Here is a 26607-nt window from a genome sequence, read left to right as displayed (position 1 = left end):
CACTATGTAGCTTGGCCAGCCTGGAATTCACAGAGATGCCTCTGTCTCCTGAGTACTGGGATTAAAGGCCTGTACTACTGAGTCTGGGGATCGAACTCAGGTCCTTACACTTGCAAGGCAACCACTCTACCAGCTGAGCTGTCCTCAGCCAAGTGTATTTACTTTTGTTTTGAGGCAGAACCTCACTTTTTAGCCCAGGCTGGCTGCTCCTGCTCCCAGAGGTGGGATTACAGGTATAACCACCAGGCCTGGCAGGAAGGTGCCTTTAAACACAAACACAAGCATGTTAATTGGATGACCAGTTGATGAAATGCTGTGGCCAGACCTGGCAAGAACCATATCCAATTTCTCCCTAGAGCCATGAGTCAGCACAGGGTAGTTCTGTATTCATGATGGCTTCCAGGACGGTGACCTAAAGCCACTGTCTGTGCTAAGAGTCGAGTTTGGTATACCATGCTTATCACAATGTGATGGGTATTATATTAAAATTTTGTTAACTTGGGGCCTAGAGAGGTAGCTCAGCAGTTCTGAGCATTGGCTGCTCTTCCAGAGGACCTGGGTTCAAGTCTAGGACCTCTATGGAGGCTCACAACCCTCTGTAACCCCAGTTCCAGGGACCCAACACTCTCTTGTGACCTCTATAGGCACCAGGCACACACATGGTACACAGACATAAATGTAGGCAAAACACCCATACATATAAAATAATAATTTAAAGTTTTTACTAACTTGCTGGGTAATTAATCACTAAAGGTGAAACCCACTTGTCAACCTGAGAATCTAATGACTGTGATGTATAGAGGTGTTTGTAAAGACTCTTAAGAATCAAGTATTCTGGGGTTGGGGATTTAGCTCAGTGGTAGAGTGCTTGCCTAGCAAACGCAAGGCCCTGGGTTTGGTCCCCAGCTCCGTAAAAAAGAAAAAAGGGAAAAAAAAAAAAAAAGAATCAAGTATTCTATAGCCATGGTTCTGGGAGGAGCCTAATGAAGACGATGTGTACTGCTTTGAGACAAAAAACAAAACAAAACAAAGCAATGTCATATCAGCAATGAGTTAAGGATTGTCATGGTTACTTTTAAATTGCTGTGGTAAAACACATGGCAACTTATAAAAGAAAGTGTTTAATCGGGCTCACAGTTTCTGAGCGGTAAGAATCCTTGTACCATCATGGCAGCAGGCAAGCAGACATTGCACTTGAGCAGAGGCTGAGAGCTCACATCCTGACCCACATACATGAAGCAGAGAAAAAATACAGTGGTCATGGTAGGGATATTTTGAAACCTCAAAGCCTGCCCCCCAGTGACACACCTCCACCAATAAGGCCATGCTTCCTAATTCTTCCCAAACAGTTCTATCAACTGGGGACTAAATACCCAAACATATGAGCCTAGGGGCCATCACAAAGACGTTGCTGTCACCTTGCCAAAGCACTTTACTACTAGCCTTGGGGACATGGAGCCTCAGGCATTGCTGGGATCCCGGCAGGTGATTTTTTTTTCTCTTCAAGGATATTAAAGCATCTGAAGGCCAAGGACCCCGTGCAGCTGAGGCTGGAACACTTGGAGCAAGGTTTCTCTGTCTATGTCAATGGGGCCAATTCAGAGCTGAAGACATCCCCACGGAAAGCTGTGCACACAGACTTCTCCAGAAGTGCCTCACAGGCAGAGGGGTCACAAGGTGAGTACAGACCCTCCAGGCCAGGCAGCAGCATTTTTAGTTGAAGATTAAGGGGTGAGGTGTAGCTCAGTGGTAGAGCACCTTCCTAACATAAACAAAGCCCTGGGATGAGTCCGCAGGACTGCAAAAGAACATTAATTAAGAGCTAAGTTAGAGACTTTGAAAGCATCCTGTATGTGTGAGCTCACCAGCAAATGAGTTAATTGTCCCCACCTGGCCAGGAAGAGCGCCTCAGAGCAAGGAAGGTAAATGCTCTTCAAGGCGATAGGAATGGAGCCCAGGGCCTCACATGTGCTAAGAAACCACTTCAAGCTTAAATCCTTTTTTATTCCCTTTCAAACTAGATTTGACCTCCATGCCCAAAACCAAAGGCAGCTAGAGCAAGAACTTTCTAGTCTTTACATTGTCTGGGGCTCTAATGTCCATGATTTAAGGGAAGTTTTAGATAATAACCGACACGCACATATCAACTTTAATACCTAACACCCATGAAGTATCTGCTTCCACTATTCATTTGTACATTTAGCCAATCCAGCCCTTCATGCTTTAAAGGGATTTCATGTGTGAGGGCGCTGCAGAAGCTCTCTACCTAGTCTATGCAGGCGAACTGGAAATGACTTGGTACTGAATGTAAAGATCTGTTACTGAACAGGTGGGACCAGGCTTCAGGTTGACCGTGTTACTCTGAGGAATCTACTTGGTCTCTCTGTATTAATATGGCCTTCTAGGGTGTGAGGAGCTTCCAGGCCATTACATAATGGAAAAATAAACACAGCAGCAAAGGGACTAGGGGAGAGAGTGACATTCCAAAATATCCCCAGAGAGCCACTGCAGAATTCTAAATGCAGTTTACCAGGAGTTCTGTAGCCCCTATGGCTAAGAGGGAATGGCATGGCTCCTCCAGCTTTCATGGTGGGCATACCACTTGTTGGTAGAATTAGGGGGGGCTGAAAACAGGATTATCTTAACTTGGGGCCCAGCAGTAAATTTATTCCTCAAATATGTCTACACCCACTGTCTTTTACACATGGCTGCCTACTGTAGGAACTACACCTTATGTCTGTGTTTGGTGATGGCTCTTTGTACCTGCCAAACTGCCTGATGTGACATTAGACATGTCATTTTATGGACATTCTGCCACTCTTACACTTTCTGCTGGGCATTGGCTTACTTGCAGTTTGCTTCGGGCAGATGCAACCCTCATATGTATGACCTTGAGCAGCTGGACTGGATTCCAGATGTAGGCTTCAGAATAGCCATCACGGTGAACTTGCCTCCCACGTCTCACTAGCTGCTTCTCTGTCTCTGTTGCAGATTATGGACGAAGAACCCTATTCCGAGAAGCTGAAGAGATCTTAAGACACAGCTCCAGGACAGCACCAGGAAAAGTCCAGCGCCGAGGATGGCACCAGGTCTGAAAACTTGCATTAGGCTCTGGCAGTTGCATTAGGATGAAGAGTGAGCCTGTTAAGCATTTAAGTCCCTGTGGGCTTGGTGACTATTCTGGGCACTGTAGGGCACCCTCTCTGCATGGACTGACTTCTGGGGTACCTACCCAGCTGCAGGGTCCTCCCTCTGCCTGGGACATCCAGAGCCCACAAAGGGGTACAGTAAGAGCAGACTCATGCTCGGTCTTGAGGGCTCACTTATCCACTTGCTTTTTATCGAATACCTACTATGTGTGAGGCACGACATAGATAAAGCAAGTGATCAGGACAGAACCCTGCCCTGGTGAACTGAGGTGCCCACTTAGATGGCCGCCAATGTTGCTGAGTGTTTCTGAGTCCTGCCCCCGAGTCCAGCACTGTCTCAGCTGCACATAGCCCCTCTGCTTTACACTCACAGCACACTTGAAGCCTGGCTGCTCATGCTGTTCTCTCTTACTAAGAGGAGAGGAGGCGATGCTTACAAAATCTCAGGGACCTGCCCAAGCTTATGGCTAAGAAGTGGAAGAATCAGATCTTTGGCTCTGAGTTCCATATTCTTGACCAACGAGGCCTTACTATGGCCCCTTGCTAGCTTCCCTTAGGAGAGGTTGTGGCTATGTTTGGAGCTGCCTAATGCACCCAAGTGTCACTGTACCATGTGTGTACTGAGGTTGGGTCATGTGGTCTTAGTTCCTGTCACATGTTTTGCACATTAGGATGGCCTTACACAATACAGATTGGGAGGCTTAGGCAGGGTCATTGTTGTTACTAATCTGTATATGGGGGAAATCGGGCACTGCATTGTACAGTAGACTGCAATGAAGACTTTCATGTGCTTGCCACCTAACATATCTTCATGACACCCATTTAGGTGATGTGTGTCCTCATGGTGCTGGCATAGACATTGAGGCCCAGAGAGCCAAAGGCACTTGTTCACATGATCCCTAAGGGAGGAGGCTGGGTTGGGGTATGGATTGGGCCTGTTGCTGCAGACTCCTTGGTCTTCACACCTGTATTGAGAACTTCTTCCCGCTATGCTCATTGGAAACAGTTGTGCCTGCTGTAGCCGGGGTCTAAAGAGCAGGCCCACCGGGCACCAGCCTGGGTGCTTGTGTCTGTCCCCAGCCATGAATGTTAATTTCTTGTTAATGAGGCCTTTCTTGCCTGCCTCACTCTACATAGCTCTTCTGCTTGTTGGAGTGCTTCCTATTATCACGAGCCATATTTGTGTCTTAGACTGGGACTTAATGGCTGGCCCCAGAGTCTGTGCAATTTAAAAGGCTTGGCCTAAGATTAATTAGCATCCCTCCCATCTCTCCTGTGGCTCCCCACTTCACAAGACTTAATCAGGGCTAATTTCCCCTTGCCTCCCAAAGCCCCTCTGCTATAATTGCCCTCAGCACTGCAGCAGTCAGGGGTCACTCAGTGCCCAACAATGGGACTGACTGCTGTTTGAGTAGGAAGCTGACCAGTCTGAGTGTGCTGCATGCATGGTCCTGGGGCTGGTGAGCTGGGCAGGCTGGAGGAGGCCTTCAACCCGCATTGGACACTTTTCGGCCCTGGCCTCTAAGAGAGCTGCTGCCCAGGACAGCTGGGAGAGTGGGGACACAGCCTCAGGGATGCCAGGACAGATCCTGTTCTGTGGTCTGGGGGCTAGTGTGGGATGGAGGTGAAAAACCTGTGGCCTTCAGGACAGTGCTCAGAAATAGCACTGACCCACCTTTTCCCTCCCCCCTCACATTTGTTCTCCCTGCTGTGGCAATATGATGCTGGACCTCCTTTGCACACAGACCCTGCCTGAGCCATGAGGAGCTGCAGAGAGAGGCCATGGAGCTACCACCCTCAGCGTCTCAGCAGCTTGGCAGAGCAGCATCATATCATTTGGCTTACATACTGTTTCTTCTACTTTACTTTTTCTCCCCAGCTGGCTCTTCAGGGCATTTGAATGTGGCTCCTGGGAATTGAAGAGAATGGGCTTTGGGCTGCTGCTTTGGTGTGTGTTTTGGAGCTGGTAATGGACCTCTCTGAGCTTTCCCTGTGTAATCACCACAGCCTTCTGCAGCATGTGCATGGTGTCTCACACGTCTATAAGCCGTGTGTTTCTTGAGCTAGGTGCCCCTAATGGCAGGTGATGAGGCTAGGATGAGGTTCGTGCCTGCAGCTCTCTGGCTATACCACCCCTCCTTGTGGTGCCGCTTTTTAATCTAGAGGATGGTCAATAGGTTACCTGCCTCAGAGGGTAGCTGGTGAGGACCATCCAGCTAGTGTCTGTGGAGGTTCCTGCCTCGCCTCCCAGAGGTGATGAATTGGCTATGCTGGTTGTTGTTGGGTAGGTGGAGGGCAGGCGTTGAGGGTTTCTCAGTCTGGAGGGTTCCAGGCTCTTCATTCTGTCATTTCTGTTTACATATTTATTTTATTGGTGGGGAACATGCATGTGTGCAAAGGCCAGAAGAAGGCCCCGGGTGTACTTCTCATTCACTCTCGGCCTGTACCATGGAATCCGTCTCTCTAAAAGAAACTGGGCTTGCATTTTCTCAGCTAGGCTGAAACTTATCAAACACGAGCAATCCTCCTGTCTCTGCCCCATCAGAGCTGGAAGGTATTAACACCTTTCCAGCACACTCTGCTGTGCCTTTGCTCAGGAGGCCCTCTTGTTCCATCGTGCTAGATTCCAAACCATGGTCCTCATGGCTATGCGTCAGTCTGTCTTGACTGCTGAGTGGTCTCTTCTGGCACTTCATTCCCATGTCTGACTTCACTCTTTGTTCAGTCCTGGCCATTTATGGAGCACTTCAAAGTTTTGGATCCTTACTGCTGGTCTGTGAGCTGCAAGTGAAGCAGGCCAGCCCTGCTGCCCTGGAACTTATGGAATGGGAGTGGGAGACAGGCCAGGAAACAGTAGCCAGCAAGTTAATGGCAGCTGCTATGAAGGACAGCCATGCAGGGGAGGTGGTGACAGGCAGCAGAGGTGCCCAGGGGCACTGCAGCAAAGCTGAGTGTGGGGATTGTGGTCTCCTTGGAATGGCAGAGTGGAGTGTGATGGAAAGGTGTTAGCTATGATCAGTACATGGTGACTGAGAGGAAGCACTGGGGGCCTGGCCCACAGTTGCATGGCTGATCATACAAACTGAGGAGTCTGGACAGTAGTCTGAGTGGAGGGGCTCCCTTTGGAAAGATCTTGGCTGCTGTGTGTAGATAGGACCACCCTAACTAACTCCCCTTACCTTAGGACTTGCAAGAGCTCTGAGGCTGTGTTCCTGGATCCACATAGCTCTTCTCTGCTGCTTTCCACAGCCCCACTCTATGCCCAATCCGCTGGCCTCACTGACCCACTGCACCCTTTCAGGTCAGTTTCTTAGTCCTGGATTGGTTGAAATATCTAAGAGAAACGATTTGAACGTCTCAGCTCATCTGTCTTACTTGGATGGCCTGGACTGTAGTAGTTTGACTTTGGTGTGGTGCTGACTGCTACTTGAGTGGGCTGTGACTCAAGGTCACCTGATCCTTATCCTGCCTGGCCTTGAATAGCCTGGTAGGGTGTATACATGTGTGTATACAGGGTTTCCATTGCCGTGAAAAGGCACCATAGCCAAGCCAACTTTTATAGGACAAGATTTTATTGGGGCTGGCTTACAGGTTCTGAGGTCTGGTCCATTTTCATCACTGCAGGAAGCATTGCGGCATCCAAGCAGGCACTGGAGGAGCTGAGAGTTCTTCATCTTGATTGGAAGGTAGCCAAGAGAAGACTGGCTTCCAGGCAGCTAGGATAAGGGTCTCACAGCCCACCCCCACAGTGACACACTTCCTCCAACAAGGCCATGTCTCCTAATAGTGCCACTCCTGCATATTCAAGCCACCATAGTGTGTGTGTGTGTGTGTGTGTGTGTGTGTGTGTGTGTGTGTGTGTGATGTCACAACCTGTTGTCTAGGATGTGCTGGAGTTGGACAGCTAGCCTTGGTATGTTGGCTACCTTGTTATTACTGTCACCAGGATGAGAAATGGATTTAAGTGATCTCCAAGGTAGAAAGTCCCGAGGCAGGCCTTTGGTTCCACAGAAGACAGAGAGGGCAGTCTTTGCCCTTATGCCTCTGGAGTTTTTAATTCTCTAAACTTTTGGGGGTTGGGGATTTAGCTCAGTGGTAGAGCGCTTGCCTAGGAAGCGCAAGGCCCTGGGTTCGGTCCCCAGCTCCGAAAAAAAAGAACCAAAAAAAAAAAAAAATTCTCTAAACTTTTTTTTAGAGGGGGGTTGGTTTTTCGAGACAAGGTTTGTCTATATGACCCTGGTTGCCCTTGAATTTGCTCTGTAGACCAGGCTGGCCTCGGACTCAGAGATCCAGCTGCCTCTGCCTCCAAGTGCTGGGATTAAAGGCATGTGCCACTGCCCAGTTCTTCATTTGCTTTTTACAGAAGATTGAAACAGGGTCTAGTATAGCCCATGCTGTCCTTGAACTATGTAGTTACAGCTAACCTTGAAGTCTTGATCCTCCTACATACACCTCTCTTTTGCTGGGATTACAGGCTTGAGCCACCATGTCCACCTCTTTCCACCCTTTTGTCTGGGCACCTCTTTCTTTGTGGGTAGCCAGAAGGAAGCAGGTAATTAAGGTAGTAGTGTCCCTAGTAGCCAGTGGCTAATTCTTAAAAGCTAATTTCCACCAGGAATGGGACCATGGCCCTGTCTCTGTCTGCCTGGTGGGTTTCCTTATTTCTTACGTCCACTGCCCCAGTCTGACAGTTTACCTCTTCCTGCAGCTAGCTGATCAGTGGTGCATGGAATCCCTTTCTTCTGGGTCTAGACCAGCAAATAGGAACACTTTAGAGCCTAGCTATTACAATAGAAGAGACTTTCTCTTTTTTTTTTTTTTTTTTTTTTTTTTGAGCTGGGGACCCGAACCCAGGGCCTTGCACTTGCTAGGCAAGCGCTCTACCACTGAGCTAAATCCCCAGCCCCTTATTTTTATTTTTTAATATCATTTATTTAATATATATGAGTACACTATAGCTGTCTTCAGACACACCAGAAGAGGGCATCAGATCCCATTACAGATGGTTGTGAGCCACCATGTGGTTGTTGGGAATTGAACTCAGGACTTCTGGAAGAGCAGTCAGTGCTCTTAACCACTGAGCCATCTCTCCAGCACCTAGAAGAGACTTTCTCAAGAGTACAAGCCTGAAACTCATTTGGCAAGAAGGCTGTAGAACCATCCATGATAACCTTGTCTTTAGGGATAGCTAGAGGTTAAAGTAGCAATGTCTCCAGTAGCCAATGGCCAATTCTTAAAAGCCACCCACCAGGAATGGGACATGGCTTTGTTCTAGTTTCAGAGTTTCTCTATACCACGGTAAAGGGCCAGTGAGATTACACTACCACTTTTGCTGGCCATGGCCCAGTCAGTGGGGGTTGGGAGCTCTAGAGGTTGACTAGGTAAATATAGCAGTCTCCACAGTCACCACCTTTACTGCGGAGTGGCCTGCAGGTGATATCTGGGCATCTGTACCTGCTGGTCTTTCCCTTGCAGCCTTAGATCTCTCTGCTGCCATCAGTGGATTAAGATTTATGGCTTCCTCAGCCTTGTAATACTTGGGTAGACAGTGGCCTAATCAACAGAGCCGCCATTTACCAAAATGCTGTCAGCTTTGATGAACGTCACTGGCTCTCAGCATTAAATCGGCAGTGAAGGGATTGGCCTTCCGACAATTTACCGTGGGCCAGACTTTCAGGAAAGGTCTCCACAGAACGTTTGCTGTGAGATGAAAGTGGCCTTGGCTGTCCCTCACTGCAACATCTGCATCCTGGGTTGCTGCAGACATATGAGCATCTGCAGTACAGTTCTCTTCCAGGTTGCAAAGCTGGGCCCCTTCTTTTGGTGCCTTCTGACTTCTGATCATGACAAGAGCTGACAAACCTGGGAAGAGCTGATCAAAGAAGATGGCTCCTCACTCAGCCTGTCTTTAGGGTCTTGGTAGAGCCCTTCCACCTCTAGGGGGCGCCATTAATATAGCACACAACCTGCACAAGCATACAGGGCATCCCCTGTACTTGCTCTTTTTGTGTTTGACAGCACACTTCAATGCCCCCTCTTAGAACACTCTATGAGGAGGTGCAGAAGACACACAAATAACTCCGGGCATGAACTGGGTAGAGTGTGGGCTGAGCATGAAGTGAGCAGCTTTGGGGTGGGGGGGGGGGTTGTGGAGAGTCTTTTAAATCCTCCTCCAGCATAGGTACTGCAAAGGTCTGCCAGGGTCTGGGTTTGCAAGTAGGCAGTAAAAAGCAGCGGCGCATGAACACCCACTCCTGGTAAAGCAGAACGCCATTTGGGGAGCCAGCCCGGAGCATCATCGTCATCCTTCCATGCGGAGTGGGAGGTGGGAGGCTAGGAGCATGCATGTGGCTGGGCTGGGTTACAGTCTGCCAGCCTTGGTGTGGGTGGGGCAGCCCCCCACGCTGTGGGCAGAGGAGGCTCCCCAGGCTAGGGTGGGAGAGCAGGCCAGATGGCAGCTATTTATTACCCTCGGGCACCCACTAGGTGTTGTGAGTGCTTTCTGGACCAGAGTTAATTTCAGCACTGTTGCTTCATAACCTGCAGTGTTCACTATGGTGCTGAGTGGACTCGGGGGCAGGGTATTGGTATCTGGAACTCAATGCTCTTAGAGCTTGGTGAGGGCCTGCTGACTAAGGGCCTTGGGGCTGACCACAAAGCTGTGTTTGCATATTGGGCATCACTGGGAAGCTCTGCTGTGCTGAGCTGCTGAGGAGGAGGCTGGGAAGTTGCTGAAGGCTGTGATCCTGGCTCCTTGCTGGATGTAGAGCTCCTTCTGTGGATGTGCCAAGCCAGAGGCCGGCCTAGCTGCACCTCCCACTGTTATTGGCCAGCTTCCTTTCAAGCAATGCACATTGTCCAAGACCACAGACCTGGGCAGGCTCCCAATCTCTGCCTCTCACCTGGGCTTTCCCTGTGCCCCAGAATGCCATGATAGCCCCAAACAGTTCCTCACTTACATTCTGTTCCCCAATTTCATATCTCCTGTTCCCAAGAACTATCGTTCAGTATGGTGGGCAGGAAAGGGGTGTGGCATCTGCCACTCTAGCTTAGGTCACATGCTGCATCTTCCCCTGGAGGGAGAACTTAATTTTAAAAGAGCCACTGGGATCAGAGGCAGGCAGGAGATTCCAAGAAAGAACTAAAGTGCTTTCTCTAGAGACAGAGAACAGGACAGACTGGCAGTCTATGCCCAGACTTGTCTGGATTTTAGGAAAGTGATGAGGGAAAGGCTAATAATACTGCAGGTCCACTGGCAGCATTCAGAAGCACAAAGCTCTAGTCTAAGCCCTTCCCTCTTTAGAGAACGGACCAGAAGGCCCTGAAAGGAGCTGGGTGGCTGATGATCCAAGCTACCTCCTCCTTGGCCTGACCCATGTCCGAGGTCAGCCTTTTCTCCCATCCTCCCTTCCTGTCCAATAGGCCTCGTGTTGTTGAAAGTCCCAGGGAGAAAAGCTTAGCATGTTTGCCTTAGCCTGAAGAAGAGAACAAAGTAGTAAAGTCTAGAAGGAAACCATACCACAGCTGGAGGTAGCCAAGGCTTTGGAGTGAAGAGGAAAGGTGGAGAATGAGGGCGTGTGGCTCTAGAACCATCCCAAGGCATTACATGGTGACCTGAGGGCCCTTGTTTCTCTAGTGGGACATCTTCCTTGCTCTCATAGACAGCTGCCTGTTCCATTCTCATCCTTGAGCCACACATGGACTGAGGGTAGGAAGGCAAACAAGCCCACAGAGATACAGGAAAGGGTTTGTGTGGGCTCAGCTGGACTGATAGGGCCCTGGCAGTGGCTCCAACAGGTTCAACAGTCACACATGTTAGACAGTGTAGGGATTGGTAAGGAGGCATTGTGTGCTGGATGTATCAAGTAAGGTCTGGGTTTGCTAACTGTGGCTTGAAAGATGAGACAGCCTGTCATCTGTCAGCTAAGTTCTGCTCAGGTGGAAATCACTAGTGAACAGTGAGTAGTTTCTAGTATTGGCAGTCTTGGGCCCAAGAGAGAGCTAAGGTGCTTCTCCAGAAGGCAAAGGGCAGGACAGACAAGCGGGCTTGAGGGTGGACTGACTGACTCAAAGCCCTGAGAACAAAGACGTATGGCTTCAGGTCTTAAGAGGCCAGAGGCAGCTCTAGGTGCAGAGGTTAGAGGCTCCCTCTTCTGAGTCCCAGTTGCCAGTGGTCCAGCACTCAGCAGCCAGTGAGATCGTGGGCTCTAAGCAGTCAGGCAGCAGGGAGCAGGCAGCAGTAGCAAGTGCTCCAGCCCTGGGATTCTGATGGCTACTATGACTAGTGGTATAGCTTTCAAACCATTGCGTCATGACCATGAGCCTTTGGGGTTGGCAGCTCCCAGGAGCTCTTCTAGAAGTCAAGGACTGCAGCATCTTGCCTACCATCTTTTGTGCTGTTTCTTTTCAATACTGCACTGTCCTCAGTCATCTTCACCCCCCCACTCTGTCCCACCCACTCTCTGAAACTCTCTAGCTGCCCCTCATCCCCACCCCAGCTGTAGCTGCCACCCCCTCTGCTGCTCCTCTTTATGTCACCAATTCGCTCACGGTACTCAGGATAAAAGTCACAAGTGCTAAAAGCCTTCTCTGTGGTCTGTTGATGCAACATCTGGGGGCGTTAGGGAAGCATCTCCTTGTTAGCTCAGGCCAGGTGAGCCAGACGTGAGGCACTGGCATTATTCCATGTGACCCACTCCTTTTGTTGTCCATATGGGCCCTTTGGTCCTTCCTAGATGCATAGTGGTGGGCTATGTGGAGGTGGAGGGTTCTGGAGTGGTTCCTAGTTCCCAACACCTGCCGCTGGTATTTATTTATTTCTTAAGGATGCAAAGAATTCTTGAAAGAAGGGAGGCTACAGCAAGGACGGTTTGTACAGTTCAGAGAGCTTCACGAGCGTCCTATGTATTGTTTCACGTTAGCATACCCACAGTGCATCAGTCAGGTTTTCCCAAACATGAGGTCAGTCAGCTCGCATGGCTTCTGGGGAAATGTTTAACACTTATAAAAATTCTACTGAAAAATAATCATTAACGTCTGAAATTCTCTCCTACACACTTTGTAAGCATAAGAAAGAAACAGGCAAAGGTGATGTGGACCCTGTGAGGTCACAACTGCTGAGATGGGCGCAGTGGCCACAGTAGTAATCCTAGTACTTGGGAGGCTAAGGCAGGAGGATCACTAGCTTGAGGACAGCCTAGACTACATAAGAGACCTGATCTTTAAACAACAAAAACTCACCAAAATCCTGTCCCGCTCAGGCACAGCACCTCTTGAATGCCATTTTTGTGAGCAGCTCGGCTTGGCTCATTCCTGTCCTTGAGTCGTTTGTTCTTATTTCAACACTGAATTTCTGTGTCTAGAAATCTGTGCAGATCAGAACTGAAGCTGGCTCTCGTCTCCACATTGAACCTCCTCTGGACTGTTCAGAAGATTTTGAATCACATGAGGATGTGATTGACAAGCATGAGGATGCCACTGGGGACCACACACAGGTAGGGACTGGCTTCAGCTTGTACTTGGGGCTCCCACAAAATCAGGGTCTGGTGTTCTTGGACCCTCAGGGCTCTTTTTCTAGCACCTCCTTCCTTTGCCCTTTACTCTTCTCTCATTAGAAAAAAAAGTTTGCGTGTCTCAAACTGAAGCACATGTAGAAATCAAAGGGCAACTCTGAGGAGTCAGTTCTCTCCTGCTATGGGTTCCTGGGATTGAACACAGGTCATCAGGCCCAGGCAGCAAGCAAGCACTTTTACCCACTGAGCCATCTTGCCTGCCCTCACCTCACACGTTTTGATACATAGAGTGTGGGTTACACATCTGTGTCTGTGGGTGGGTCAGCTAGCATCTAATCACTCTAAATGAAGAAGGGGCTAAGAGGGGAGGTGCATAGTGGGCCTGGGCTGGAATGTGGGATAGGGTTTGACAAGTGGAGTTTAGTCTAAGGCAATGGTTTTTGATCTGTGGGTTGAATGACCATCGGAAAACACAGATATTTACATTACAATTCATAACAGTAGCAAAATTACAGTTTTGAAGTAGCAACGGAATAATTTTATGGTTGGGGGTCACCACAACATGAAAAACTGTATTAAGGGTTGAAGCATTAGGAAGGTTGAGAACCAATGTTTTAAGGAAACAATTTTAATAATTAAAATGAATGACTACATCATTTCTCCATGTTGCATAGAAGCAACAACATTCTGGAGAGACTGCAGGTGAAAGTCAAGTTGCTAAGCAGACCACGCTCCATTGCTGAGCTGTATCGCTCAGCTATGGGCCCTACCTGCAGGCTCACGGCCCCAGCCAGGGCCTTTACCTTGGGTGACTTCTGCGTTGTTGAAATGTGAATGACAAAGAGAGGAGCTGGGGATTCTGTCCAAGAAACCTGTTCTGTGTTTGCTGTTTGAAGAGGGAGAAACAGGGAAGGAGCTGGGATCCTTCTACCTCACACGCTGGGTGAAAGGGGTCTGTGTACACTTGCACAGATTGCACACATGTAGTTTGTTTTCAGTGTGTGTGTGTGTGTGTGTGTGTGTGTGTGTGTGTGTGTGCGCGCGCGCGAGCGTGCTATAGCTCATATGGGACCTCAGAAGTCAACATTAGTCAGTTCTCCTTCCACCTTTATGTGGGTTCCGGGTGATGAACTCAGGTCATCTGGCTTACAGAGCTAGCACTTTCCCCACTGAAGCTTCACCGGGTCACTTTCTTCTCTTCTGTCACCTCTCCTCCTCTCTTTGAGAGAGGCTTTACTATGCAGTCCCCGATAGCCTCACAGTCAGAATTTTCCTGCTAGCACCACCACACCTGGCTCACTATTTGCTTTTGAACCTAGCATCAGTAGGGATCGGTCTGTTAAAAACACACCTTCATTTTCTTTCAGCTGGATCTTAGCCATGTTCAATCTCATATAAATCCTACCTCCATACCAGGTCCCAGAGTGCTGTTAGCCGTTTGAGCTAGAGACAGTTGTTGTTTGCCCACGGTGAAGCACCTGGCACCTTCTGTTAAATTGATACCTTGTTCCTCTTTGGCAGGCTCCCAGAAGCCTGCACACTGGACAGCAGAGACCCCCTGCCCCTGGGCTTCTCCTGCCCTCAGCATTAGTAGCAGTCCTCAGTGCACATGCTCAGTTGCAGCTTCAGCTGCTCTGCCGGCACTTCACGTTCCCCACTGTGAGCACCTGATTATATTTCTTTCCTGCTTTTTCTCCACATCTTGAGAGGGCTCTCCTTAAGGCTTCACAGTCAATTTCCCCTTGGAGTTATTTCCCTGCAAAGGGAGAGAGAGAGAGTGGTGCTACTTGCCTGCCACAGCAGAAAGAAGCACTGAGAGCTGCCATCTGCACAGACACAGAGGAAACGCCAGGCACAGCTGAATGTGCCAGCACGGATGAAGCAAGTGAGGCCTGAGCTGGAGCAGAAGGGATCCTCATCTGCAGAGGCTGTGCACCTCACCTTTGCGGCCGGAACGTGCCAGCCTTTTGCTTTCCAGCACAGCCTGTGAACTTCAGTTTCTCGGTGCCTCTGAGTTCACAGACTGGCATGCTGGAGGCGTGCTCTCTCAGCCCCTGTGTACTGCCTTGTATGGTGCTGTGGGAAGATTCAATTAGCAGCCGACACTGATGCAATCAGGAGTTCCATGTGATGATCTGAATTGGCTGTTTCCTTCCTTTAAAAACAGTCAGGTGATTGGGGTCCTCCTCCTCCTTCATCCTCTTCCTCTCCCTTCTCCTCTTCCTGGTCTTTCCTCTCTTTCTCCTTCTCTTCTTTTCCAGCAATGACCTACACTGTAGCCCAGGCTAGTCATGAACCATGATGTTCCTATCTCCCAACTCCTTGGTGTGTACTATCACCTTACTATACTTTTTTGTTTGTTTTCTTTTTCTTTTGGAGAGAGAATATCACTATGTAGCCTTGGCTGGCATAGAATTCACTATGTAGGCAAACCTGGCCTTGAACTCACAGAGATCCACCTGCTTCTGCCTCTGCCTCTCAAGTGTTGGGATCAAAGGCATGAGTCAATACACTTGTCCATGGTATACTTTCTTATGAGGGATGACTGGGCTGACTGCTGGGACCAGAGGTGTGTCCCCAAGGTGCCATGGTCCATGCTACACAGTCCCAGATGCTGAAGGTAAAGCAGGTGATAGATAAGTGTATAGGCGGGGCTTGATGGTGCACATGTTTAATCTCAGCACCCCGGAGGTTGGCACAAGCAGATCTCTGGGAATTTGAGGCCAGTCGGGTCTACACAGTGAGTTTCAAGACATTCGGGGCTTCATAGCCAAATAAAAAAGCATGTAGTGTGCAGGAGGTGACAGGGCTCTGGAAATAGCAGAGTAGAATGTGGAGACAGGGAAGATAGGCAGAGGTTCCTGTTTAATACTGAGACATGGCCTCTTGTGTGGCAGCCATGAAGTGGGACTTGAGGAGAGTGAGCCTGTGGAGCAGTGTCCCAGGCAAAGGGGGCAGAGAGTGGAACACAAAGGCCCTGAGGTGAGGAGGGGGGGGGGTTGAAGGAGCAGCTGTAAGGCAGGACGGGGACTGCGGCAGAGGCAGGATTTTCCTTTTGTTGGATAAGAGGCCTCCATAGGGTTCTGACCGGTTTTCCAACTCCAGCATAGTAGCTCTTTCTAGAGAGTTTGAGCCCAGTACCGGGCCATGCTGTAAGTGCTGCCATGGGAGACTCCATCTCCATCTGAGGAAGTGCGTTCTTTAGGGATCAAGAATAAACCCAAATGATAGGCAGAAAAATCGAAGTTTTAAGATTATTGTATTTATTTGTTATTATTTGTGTGGGGGAGGGGCAGCCCAAGTGTGTCACTGTTCACACTCGTGGAGGTCAAAGGATTGCGTTCAGGAGTCAGTTCTCTCCTTCAACTGTGAGATCCAAAGACTGAACACAGGAGTGGCAGGCTCGTACTAGGTCAGTGGCCATCTCTCCATCTCAAAAGTCTTTTTAGAGCCTCCCTGCCCTGTGCATCATTGTCCAGACTGCAATAGGTGACCTGTCCGTTGTACCCAGAGGGACTGGGATGTGGGGAGGGACAGAGAGCCTGTGTCAATCTCAGACAGAGGTCCTTCCATATTTAGTGATCACCAGGCCCCGCTATGCCACAGGAAGCCATAACTACTGGGAAACTTTCATAACTTTTTCCCCATTGTGTGTATATTAGTTTTACTTCTGCTGCTATGATAAAGTACCCTAACAAAAGTAATTTGAGGGAGAAAGGGTTATTTTTTGGTTAGAAATTTGGATGAGAGTTTGTCATAGCAAGGACATTAAGGTGGCAAGAACTGAAGCAGCAGTGTTACTACACTCACCGTCAAGAGCAGAGAGCCATGAATGAATTCTGCACGTTAGTGCTCAGCTCTTGGCCACTGTCTTACACACTGCAGGATCCCTGCCTAGGGAATGGTGCTGTCACAGTGAGTGGTTCTTCCTATGTCAGTCAATACAATCACGATATGTCCACAGGCCAACTTGATCTAGACAGTTCCTCACTGAGACACTTCCCAGATGACTCTAGGTTGTGTCCAGTTGATAAAACCACCATCACAGTGTGGGTTCAACAATAAGGTAAAGATCTTATACCCACAGTTACAGCCTAATGTCATTATTGCAGGTGCATGCTGACATCTTAAGGCTGTCATTGTACAGGCATCCCCAGCAGGGCCTTTCCTACCACAGCAGGCACTATGGTGGGCTTCTTCTACAGCGAGACTTACAAAGCAAGTGCTGGCTGACAGGAAAAGTCTGTTAGTTACATGGGTACTTCTGTTAGGAACTCCAGATGACAGACCCTTAAGCAAGTGCTTCCTTTCATTTATTTTGATTTATCGGGTTTTCATAGTATGCAGGGTTGAACATAGGCCCTTCATATGCTACGCAGGCACCCTCAGTCGTTTTTCACGTCTTAAATGTCAGGGCAGGGCCTTCATAGGTTACCTCCGTCAGCTTTCAACTCATTATGTAGCCCAAGTAGGCTTTTACCTTGTAATCCTCCTGCCTCAGCCTTCTGAGTAGCTAGGCTTGTCTTCCATATTTTTTATTGCTAGTTTAACATAAGTGGGGTTTGCCATTTATCCTATTTCATAAGCTTACACTATTATTATTATTATTATTATTATTATTATTATTATTATTATTATTATTCTCCACAGCACACTATGGATGTCTTTCCACACTAGTAACTCCCTCAACAAGTAGCTTAGAGCACTGTTTGGAATACAATGGCTTGGCCATGTAGTGGCTGTGTCTTCAGTGGTTTTGACAGATTGAAAGAGTGTGAGCAGACAGGTGCAGGAGTGGCAACAGAAGGTAGTGGTCAAGAAAGGCAGGTGGCAGGGAGAGCAGCAGGAGAGCACGGACCCCCCAAACACACACACACACACACACACACATACACACACACACACACACACAAAAACACACACATAAACACACACACACATACACACACACACATAAACACACACACACACACACTCACACACACACACACACACACACATACCATTTTCAGACAGAGAGGTACAGATATTGTGCATGGTCCCTGCACTTATACCTAGGATGCCAATTCTCCCACCAGCTACAAGCCTCATGACTTTCTCCCTTCTGAACACACAGGGGTACCACAATGCTCCCTGCAGCATGGACAATGACAAGATTCTCTTAATGATTCAGGATGCAGTGGTAAGATGGACTTTTATGCAGAGCTCCTGAGTGAGTCTGGAATTGACCCAGATGAGCAGCAGGATTGGGTTAACACAAAAAGCGCTACAGGATGAGGAGGTGCTTCAGTTGGTAGACTGCTTGCTGCACAGCATGAAGATTTGAGTTAGATCCCCAGCACCCATGTTAAAAGCTGGGCATGGTGTGCTCATTTGTAACCCCAGTGCTGGAGACAAGGATAACCCATGAGGTTTTCTCACCAAGCAAGCTAGCCAAATCAGTGAGTGTCAGATTCAGTGAAAAACATGGTCTAATGAAATAGGAGGTAGAGTGACCAAGGAAGACACCTGGTTCTACACATGTGTGCATGCATACACATGCATGCAGAAACACACACACACACACACACACACACACACACACACACACCTGCACACAAATAATACCTGAGATGTTTGGGCAAAGAGTGCATTTTGAAGTGACGGAGCTCACACTGACTAAGCACTGAGTCGCATACCAGTTGGGGTCGTAACCTCCATTACCACAATCCGTGAGTTGAGCACTAGGTATTTGAAGAAACTAAGGAACAGAGACCTGTACTGGATGACGGGGTCCATGGAGGTGCACTCACAGGTAGGAACTGAGCTGGGCTGAGTCTGCTCCAGAAGGTACCATAGGCTGTTGTGGCTGTTATTGATCTGAGCCTGGGAGCCAGGCCTACAGCAGGGCCCCCATCAGTGCTGCTTCATGGTGCTTTCCATGGTGATAGAGGGAAACTCCTCTCAGCTGAATCTCTCTGTGGTGAGCACATAGCTGAGAATGATGGTGAGAAATGCCAAAATCACCTGAGGACAAGCCAGGCAAACCGGAATGGAGGCCTGCTCTACTAATAGCTGTAGTGATCTTGGAAAATGTCAGTGGTGAGAGAGAGAGACAGAGAGAGAGAGAGAGAGAGAGAGAGAGAGAGAGAGAGAGAGAGAGAGAGAGACAGAGACAGAGACAGACAGACAGAGACAGAGAGAGAGAGAGACAGAGAGAGAGAGAGAGAGAAAGAGACGGAGAGAGAATGAATATGAATGAATATGATGTCCCAGATTACAGGACAGTAAAGACATTTACCACAATTGTATCTAATGAGAACAATGGGCCAGGGAAGGATCAGTGAGTTTGGGGGAAATTAAGTAGTTGCTAAATTCACACACACACACACACACACACACACACACACACACACACACACACACAAAATATTAAATTTCCAGAGCTTGATACTTTTTTTACTCTGCCTTCTTAGAAAATATGCTCTTCCTTTCCTTTTTATTTCTTTCTTCTTCTCTTTTTTTTAAAAAAGATTTATTTATTTATAAGTATACTGTAACTGTCTTCAGACACACCAGAAGAAGCATCAGATCTCATTTACAGATGGTTGCGAGCCACCATGTGTTTGAACTCAAGACCTCTGGAATAGCAGTCCATGCTCTTAACCACTGAGCCATCTCTCCAACCTCCCTTTCTTTCTTTTTAAAGGTTTATTTGTAGTAGATATTTATTCTCATTTGATGTGTATGGGTATTTTGCCTGCATATATATCTCTGTATCACATGCATGCCTAGGAAGCTAGAAGAGGGTGTTGGATTCCCTGAAACTGGAATTATAGACAATTGTGAGCTTGTGAGCCACAAGATGGGTGATTGGAATGGAACCCTGGTCCTCTGGAAGAGCAGCTGATGCTCTTAACTCCAGCCTCTCAGAAAACTTTCTTATACTTAGGAGAGATACAAAATGTAGAAGACAGAGGGTCACAGTGTTGCAAATGCAACCAATGAAGACCGTACATAACGTGATGGCAGAAGATAACAGTTGGTGATTGTAGGTGATAAATATCTGGGTGTCCATCATACTAGTTGATAAATTGTGGGTATTGCATTTTTCAAAACAAGTTTTTAAAAATCAAAAAGCTAGCGCTGGGAAGATGGCTCCATGGATAAAGCACCTGTCATGTTCAAAAACAGAATTTCAGACCAGAAAGACAAACAATGCCAACAAGATAGAGTTGGGTAGGAAATACATTATTAGTTAAGGTCTGAAAAGTAAATGTAGAAATTCAGGGTAAGGAGGGCCGCAGCAGTGGTAGGCAGCCTCCAGCCGACCCGCCTGACCCACCGTGGGCATCACTGCTGCTGTCGCACTCTGACTTAGAAAACTAATTCTGACAGTGCAAGCTTTCCCAGCCCTCTACTCCATGTTGGCTGTCATGACACTCAGCTGTGTCTGCTGTCTTCCTGAAGCCTGACAGCACAGGATGGAGACTCACAAACCTAAGACAGCAGCTGACCTGCCGTTAACCTTTGAAAGGCCTTGGCTAAGTAGCCTGCCTTTGGGGCTCCTTTCCCTCTTCCAACAGGAAGGGGTGGATTGAGTATTTCCTTTTCCTGCCACCTCTGAACTTGAGGCTCCTGGTTGTAGAACATCTTCTCATATTCCAGACTCTATAGTAACAGAGAAGACATGAGGTACACAGGGGGTAGCTTATCCAGGAAGCCGTCCTGTAGGTCACTGGCAGGTAGACACAACTCCCACTCTCAGACCCCAGCTCTGTTGTGCTGCCTGGGATGGTTTGTACTTCATTGGGTTTTGCTTTTTAGTTGTTTTTTTTTTTTTCCAAACAGGATCTCACCACCCACATAACCCTGACCCACAGTGTAGACCAGGCTGGCCTCAAACTCACAGAGATCCTTTAACCTCCTCTCCTGAGTGCTGGGGTGAGTGTGTACATGCCCAGCTGTGTTTTGGGACTGTAGAAAACTGCCTTGCATAGTTAGTATGTAGTAAAAGCCATCTGTACCTCGTGTTTTTCCACCAGTCCACTTTGTTTCCAGAAATAATGACTCTGAGACTTCTTATACATGAATATATGCTTAGGCCAATGGCTTTGGCTCTGTTCCTCACGTAGTTCATATCTTAATCACCCATTTATTTTATTCTAAATCATGCCACATGGCTGGTCCTCAGTTTCAAACGACCATCTTCTTCTGTGTTTGGGGCAAATCTCCACTCTGAATCAATCCCGAATCCTCCCTCCCCGCTTGTCTGTCCCTCCCCCCCCTCTCTTGCCTCGGCTCTTTCGCCAACAGTGTTTTATTGATAAGCGATGCTTCCATTCAGTACAAGATATTCTCTCTACTTTAGCTTGCACACAAATCATTCTTAAGAAAGGGAATTGGATAGCTGAGCAGTTGGGTCTGTGAGAGGAAAGGAGGATGGCACAGGTGTTCCTGAGGCCTCACTGCATCACCTTGATGTAATTATGGGAGCGAGATCTTCTAAGCTCTGAGTAAGGACACAGAAGCTTGCAAAGCGGAGCCAGCAATGGCCCAGCAGTAAAGGCAGTCGCCTGAGTGTGACCCCTGAGACCTCCATGGTAGAGGGAAGGAGCTGACTCTCATGTGTTGTCCTTCGACCTCCACATGCATGTCATGGTATGTGTCCCCTACTTCCCACATATATACAAATAGGTGAGTAAATGTAATTATGTTTGCTTTAAAAATTGAAAAGAAATTTTGTTCTATTTAGAGTAGTGGAGACAGTGGGGGGAATGTAGCTTATCTCCTAAAATATTGGATTTTGATAGGTGTTCTAAACTTAAAGTACATTTTAAATCACATGACTCAATCAAGGCAAGGAAGGAGTGGTGGAAACTGCCAAGGGCAGCCATAATCAGCTGTCACCATACAAATGCAGGCCGTATGGAGTCAAACCACATAGCTTATGAGAGGTTTGTTTGATTTTGTGAAATTTAAAATTTTTTATTTTATGTATGTGTAAATTTTTTATTTTGTGTATGACTACATGTTATGTCTGTCACACTTTTGTGCAGTGCCCTCAGAGGCCAGAAGAGGGCATCGGATCTCTTAGAAGCATAGTTCCAGACAGTTGTAAGCTGCTGTGTAAGTACTGGGAATTGAACCCAGGTTCCTCTGAAAGAGCAGCCAGTGCTCCTAGCCACTAAACCACTGCTGCACATCCAGATATCTTCCATATTTTATGTTGTTTATTAATTCATAATTTTCTGTGCTCAAAACAAAACAGACAAACAAACAAACAACAACAAAAAAACCTGCTGGCGAGATTTGGCTCTCCTAACTCCAATTTATGACTTCCATTTCAGACTGAAAGCTTTGATAGTTTGGTGAAAGAGGGGGACTTTCTCTTTCCCAGTAGCACTACAATTAGCCTCTGTGATAACCAGGACAATTAGGATAGCCAGAGACACCTAGCCCAAAAAAGCTGAATGAAGAACAAATCGACCAATGGTCTTAGTGGACCCTGGGCCAGTGGGGCAGCAACAGGAGGTCATTAGGGCAAGGCTGGTACAGTGCTGGGTGAGTGATGCGTGCACATGCACAGTGATGCTGAACTGACACTAATGGGGCATCCAGAAAGGGCCGTGTGGCCTCCCAGCACCCTGTGGATGCTTATGCAGAGGAAGCTGACAGATGGAATGTGGTTCTCTAAAGCAGCTTTTCCAATTTACCAACAATAAAGAGTGACCTCTTGGTCAGTAATAGTATAAATGGTCTGGCTTATGCCTCACATAAATAGCCTACTTAGAATTTCTTAGCTAATTTGCATTCTTTCTGTCATTTTATGTAACAGCTAATGCATAATGCTTTCTCATTAGGAAGACTCAACAGTCTAGAAGTGAACCTGATAATTATGAAGAGCTCCCTGCTTTTAGCTGGATTGAGTGGATTGAGCCATGTGCACCCCATTTAGCTTATCCTCTGAAACCTCTATTTCGTGTCATGTTAGCCTTTACTTCTTTCTTCCCTAGACATTTGGGCCTAGTCAGTCGTTCAGGCTCCCTGTTATCTAGATCCACAAGTCCTTGTTCACCTACACTCAGCCCTTGTCTTAGTCACTGTTCTATTGCTGTGAAGAGACACCTTGACCAAGACAACTCCTATGAAAGAAAGCATTGAATTGGCGCCTGCTCACAGTTTCAGAGGACTATCATCATGGCAGGGAGCATGGCGGGCTATCATCTTGGCAGGGAGCATGGCGGCATGCATGGCATTGGGGCAGTAGCTAAGAGCTACATCCCACTTCATAGGCTACCTGAGAGAGAGTATGACACTGGACCAGCCAGTGACACATTCTTCCAACAAGGCCACTCCTCCTGATCCTTCTTAAATAGTACCACTCCCTGGTGACTTAAGCATTTAAACTTATGAGCCTATGGGGGCCATTCCTACTCAAACTGCCTCAGCCCTGTTCTCTACTCTGCGGTGGAACAGCTGAGTTCTCCTTCAGGCAGAAGTTTGTCTTTACCCTGCACACCTCACTGTAGGACTGTTGTCATTTGCTTCTAATAAACTTGGGACTTTAGAAGGGTTTCCTCTTCCATATTTTAAAGATTTTCTAAACATTCTAAGTAGGTTTTATTTTTCTAATTTTGCCTTTCAGGTTGATTTCTAATTGGCTGCATTGGGATAACTTGTTTGATTTCCTAGTTTTGGAAGTTTCTCAGGTCTGATTTGTGGCCACCTGTTAGTTTATTTTCATGAATCCTCCATGATACTTCAAAAGGCTAACCATTCTCTTTTCGGTGCAATGTTCTCACTTAAATAGCAAATTCAATAAGATTATATGGTGATTTGCAGAGGACCTGGGTTCCATTCCTAGTACCCACGTGGTAGCTCACAACTATTTGTAACTCTAGTCTCAGGGAATCTGATGTGTTCTTCTGGCTTCCATGGGCACTGCACACATGTGGTACACAGACATACATGTAGGAAAATGCCCATACACATAAACATTTAAAAATGAAGAAAACAGAATAGTTGAGGCTGCTCTCTCTGAATGTTTATCCTCTGGAACTTGATTTGGACAACATTGTCTAGACTTCTCCACCTAGTAGTGTGAGTGCTTTTCCTTTTGTCTTTTGGGCACTGTATTCTTATAAAGTCACTTGGCATGATTTCTAGCATACTTAATTAGTCACCCTTTGGTGCTCTTGCCGACTTAATTTATCTTTCTAGAAATGTTAATGGTGAAATTAAAAGTTGTAAGATTGCTAGCTGTTTCTTTTCACGGATGAGTTCCCTGTGCATGTCTCTGGGGATAACAGTCTCCCAGCTTCTACAGTTGGCTTCCACCTCTCCTGTCAAACTCTCTTTTCCTGGGTATTAGTGCTTTCTGTAATTAAATTAATCAAAGTTTGTGGCCTATCTGTCAAGGGGCTGAGTCACCAGAGCATCTGTCTCTTCTTGGTTGTCCTTGCTTCTTCCTGTGCTCTTTGTTGCCTCCTGATAGATACCAGGGGAGAGGAGCAGGACCTGAGTGTGACTGCTACATGTTCTGTAAGGTGGGGAACCTTGGCTTCTCCTCCAAATGGTAAACTCCCTGTCGACCTTGGGAAGATTTCTTTTTGGCGTGTGCTCTGTTATCCTGCCCTTAAGCCCACAACTTAGCTTCCCATGTACCCCTAAAGCAGCTATGGCAGCATGCTGGAAGGCTTCCTCTTGTTGGACCCTGCGTGACTCAGCTGCATACACAAGTGTGCACAGCAGCCGTCTGCTGGGATTATAGTTGGCTTCTGTGCCTGCTCAGCTTTTAGGAAAATTCTGGGATCCAAACTCTAGTTCACATGTTTGCATGATAAACACTTTATCTGTTGAGCCTTCATTTCATCTCTTGTACAATATTTGAATACATACATAGTATACTTCATAATTTTCTTAGTCATAGTTCTATGGAAAATGATGTAGAAGAATGTGATTTTAAAATGAACAGAGTATACCTTGGCATGATGAGACATTCCTATAAACTCAGAAAGCAGGAGGTAGAGGCAGAAGGATCATGAGTTCTAGGCCAGGCTGTTCTACTTAAGTCCAAAGATAGCTTGGGAAACTTAGTGAGACCCTGATTCATAAAACCAAGAACTGAATCTGTAGTAAGCCACATATACACACACATACACTATAACCACACACATCTATTATACACACACACAAGCACATACCACACACATACACCACACATGTACCACAACTACACACACAAAGAGTGGGCCCTAAAGTTAGGACACAAGTCATATCCTATTTGTGACTTGGGAGCCGTCGCTGGGATGTGGGAGGTCTCTTATCAGATGGCTATCCTTGTTGTCCTATCAGGAGTCCCATGAGAACAGGAGCTTCCTCTCCTGTTTATCACTCTGCTCCTTGCCTTTATCATCTGTATCTGCTTATGAGAGACAGACATTTTCACCAAAAATATTTATTTTTTAGTTAATTTTTTTACATTTGTTTATTTAAGTATACAGATATGTCTGTCCATGTGTGGAGATGAAAGGGAAATTTGCAGTAGTGGGCTTCTTTCTTCTATCTGGTTCTAGAAATTGACCTCATTAGGTTTTGAGACTAGTGCATACACCTTTGCCCCCTGAGCCATCTGTCTGGCCCTTTTCTTTTCTTTTTTTTTTTTTTTTTTTTTTTTTTTTCAGAGCTGGGGACCAAACCCAGGGCCTTGCGCTTGCTAGGCAAGCGCTCTACCACTGAGCTAAATCCCCAACCCCGGCCCCTTTTCTTAATTTTAAAAATTACATTTATTTACGTTTGTATGTGCATGTATACATACTTGCATGCATGCATACTTGTGGAGGTCAGAGGATAATTTGTACAAATTGGATTTCTCCTTTTACCATGTCAGTTCTGGGTATCAAACTCAGGTCACCAAGCTTGGTGGCAATTGCTTTTGCACACTGAGTCACCTTACTGACCCCCAAATATTTCTTAAATAAATGAATGAACAAATAGAACATATCAATCAACCAGTGCAGGATAAAAAGCTTTCAGGCCCATGAGGGTGGTGTGAATGAACTTAGACTGCTTCTCTCCCCTCCCTGAGGTAGTCCAGGGTGTAACGCTCCATCCACGCATGTTCACCATGTGCTGTCTCAGGGACTTTTCTCAGAAAAAAGACTGGTGGATCTTGGTCATGCAGCAGGGCAGGCTGTGTACATGGAAACAAACAGGAAGCAGAGAGCACTGAAGCCAGGGCCAGGCTATGACCTACAAAGCTTCCCTCAACATTTCTACCCATTCTCAGAGTGCTATCAGCTGACGACTCAGGGTTCAAATCACAGCTCTGTGTGAGGCACGCCACATCCAGACCATAACACAGACTTTAGGACATCCAGCACATGCCTTCAGTTCTTCTGGAGACTGGCTGCTCTGTATTGGTACCTGGCAGGAAATGAGTGTGGTATGGCCAGTAGCCTAGCCTTGGACCCAGCCAGGTATTATTTGAACACTGACTCTACTTGTTACCATCTGTGTGACCTTAGGCTTGCCTTTCATCTCACTGAGCCAATATGATGCCATTCCCAGACCAGGGTGTCGAGGGCTAAAATGAGGTACATAGTGAGTTTAGCTGGTATATGAAATACAGCAGTAGCTGTGCAGTTAAAACTGCTGTGTTGTTACTGATGACATGGGTGTTGGTTCTGTCACTGTGTGACCTTGGCATCTAATAGTCACCTAGTGAACTTCACTCTGAGCCCAGCAGAGAGGAGGCTTGTAGACAGATACTGTACTCCTGGACATCAGGACCTGGCTACATTTTAGTAGTGTTTTCTATAGCCACACCGTCTGTCTGCAGCATCCGTCCGATCCCTTAAGCATTCCAATTCCCCATGGGGAGGGCATTTTGTGTGCCCAGTCGTCAGTTCAGTTCCCATGATGTCTGTACCTTGGCCCCCACAAGGAAGGCTTTGATGGAATGT

General features: G+C 47.2%; 1 protein-coding gene across 4 annotated transcripts in view; it reads left to right on the top strand.

Moving 5' to 3' along the window:
* The window catches only part of Kiaa0556 (KIAA0556 ortholog), a 162742-nt gene that overhangs the window by 53642 nt on the left and 82493 nt on the right, over positions 1 to 26607 (top strand). For all 4 annotated transcript variants that reach the window (XM_032892688.1, XM_032892689.1, XM_032892687.1 and 1 more), the window contains 3 exons: positions 1508 to 1677; positions 2992 to 3089; positions 12512 to 12643. In XM_032892688.1, the coding sequence (XP_032748579.1) occupies positions 1508 to 1677; positions 2992 to 3089; positions 12512 to 12643 (400 nt within the window). The remainder of the gene's footprint in view (positions 1 to 1507; positions 1678 to 2991; positions 3090 to 12511; positions 12644 to 26607) is intronic.

The sequence above is a fragment of the Rattus rattus genome, chromosome 2 (assembly GCF_011064425.1).
Source record: "Rattus rattus isolate New Zealand chromosome 2, Rrattus_CSIRO_v1, whole genome shotgun sequence".
NCBI lineage: Eukaryota > Metazoa > Chordata > Mammalia > Rodentia > Muridae > Rattus > Rattus rattus.
This window is presented reverse-complemented; position numbering and strand designations above follow the sequence as displayed.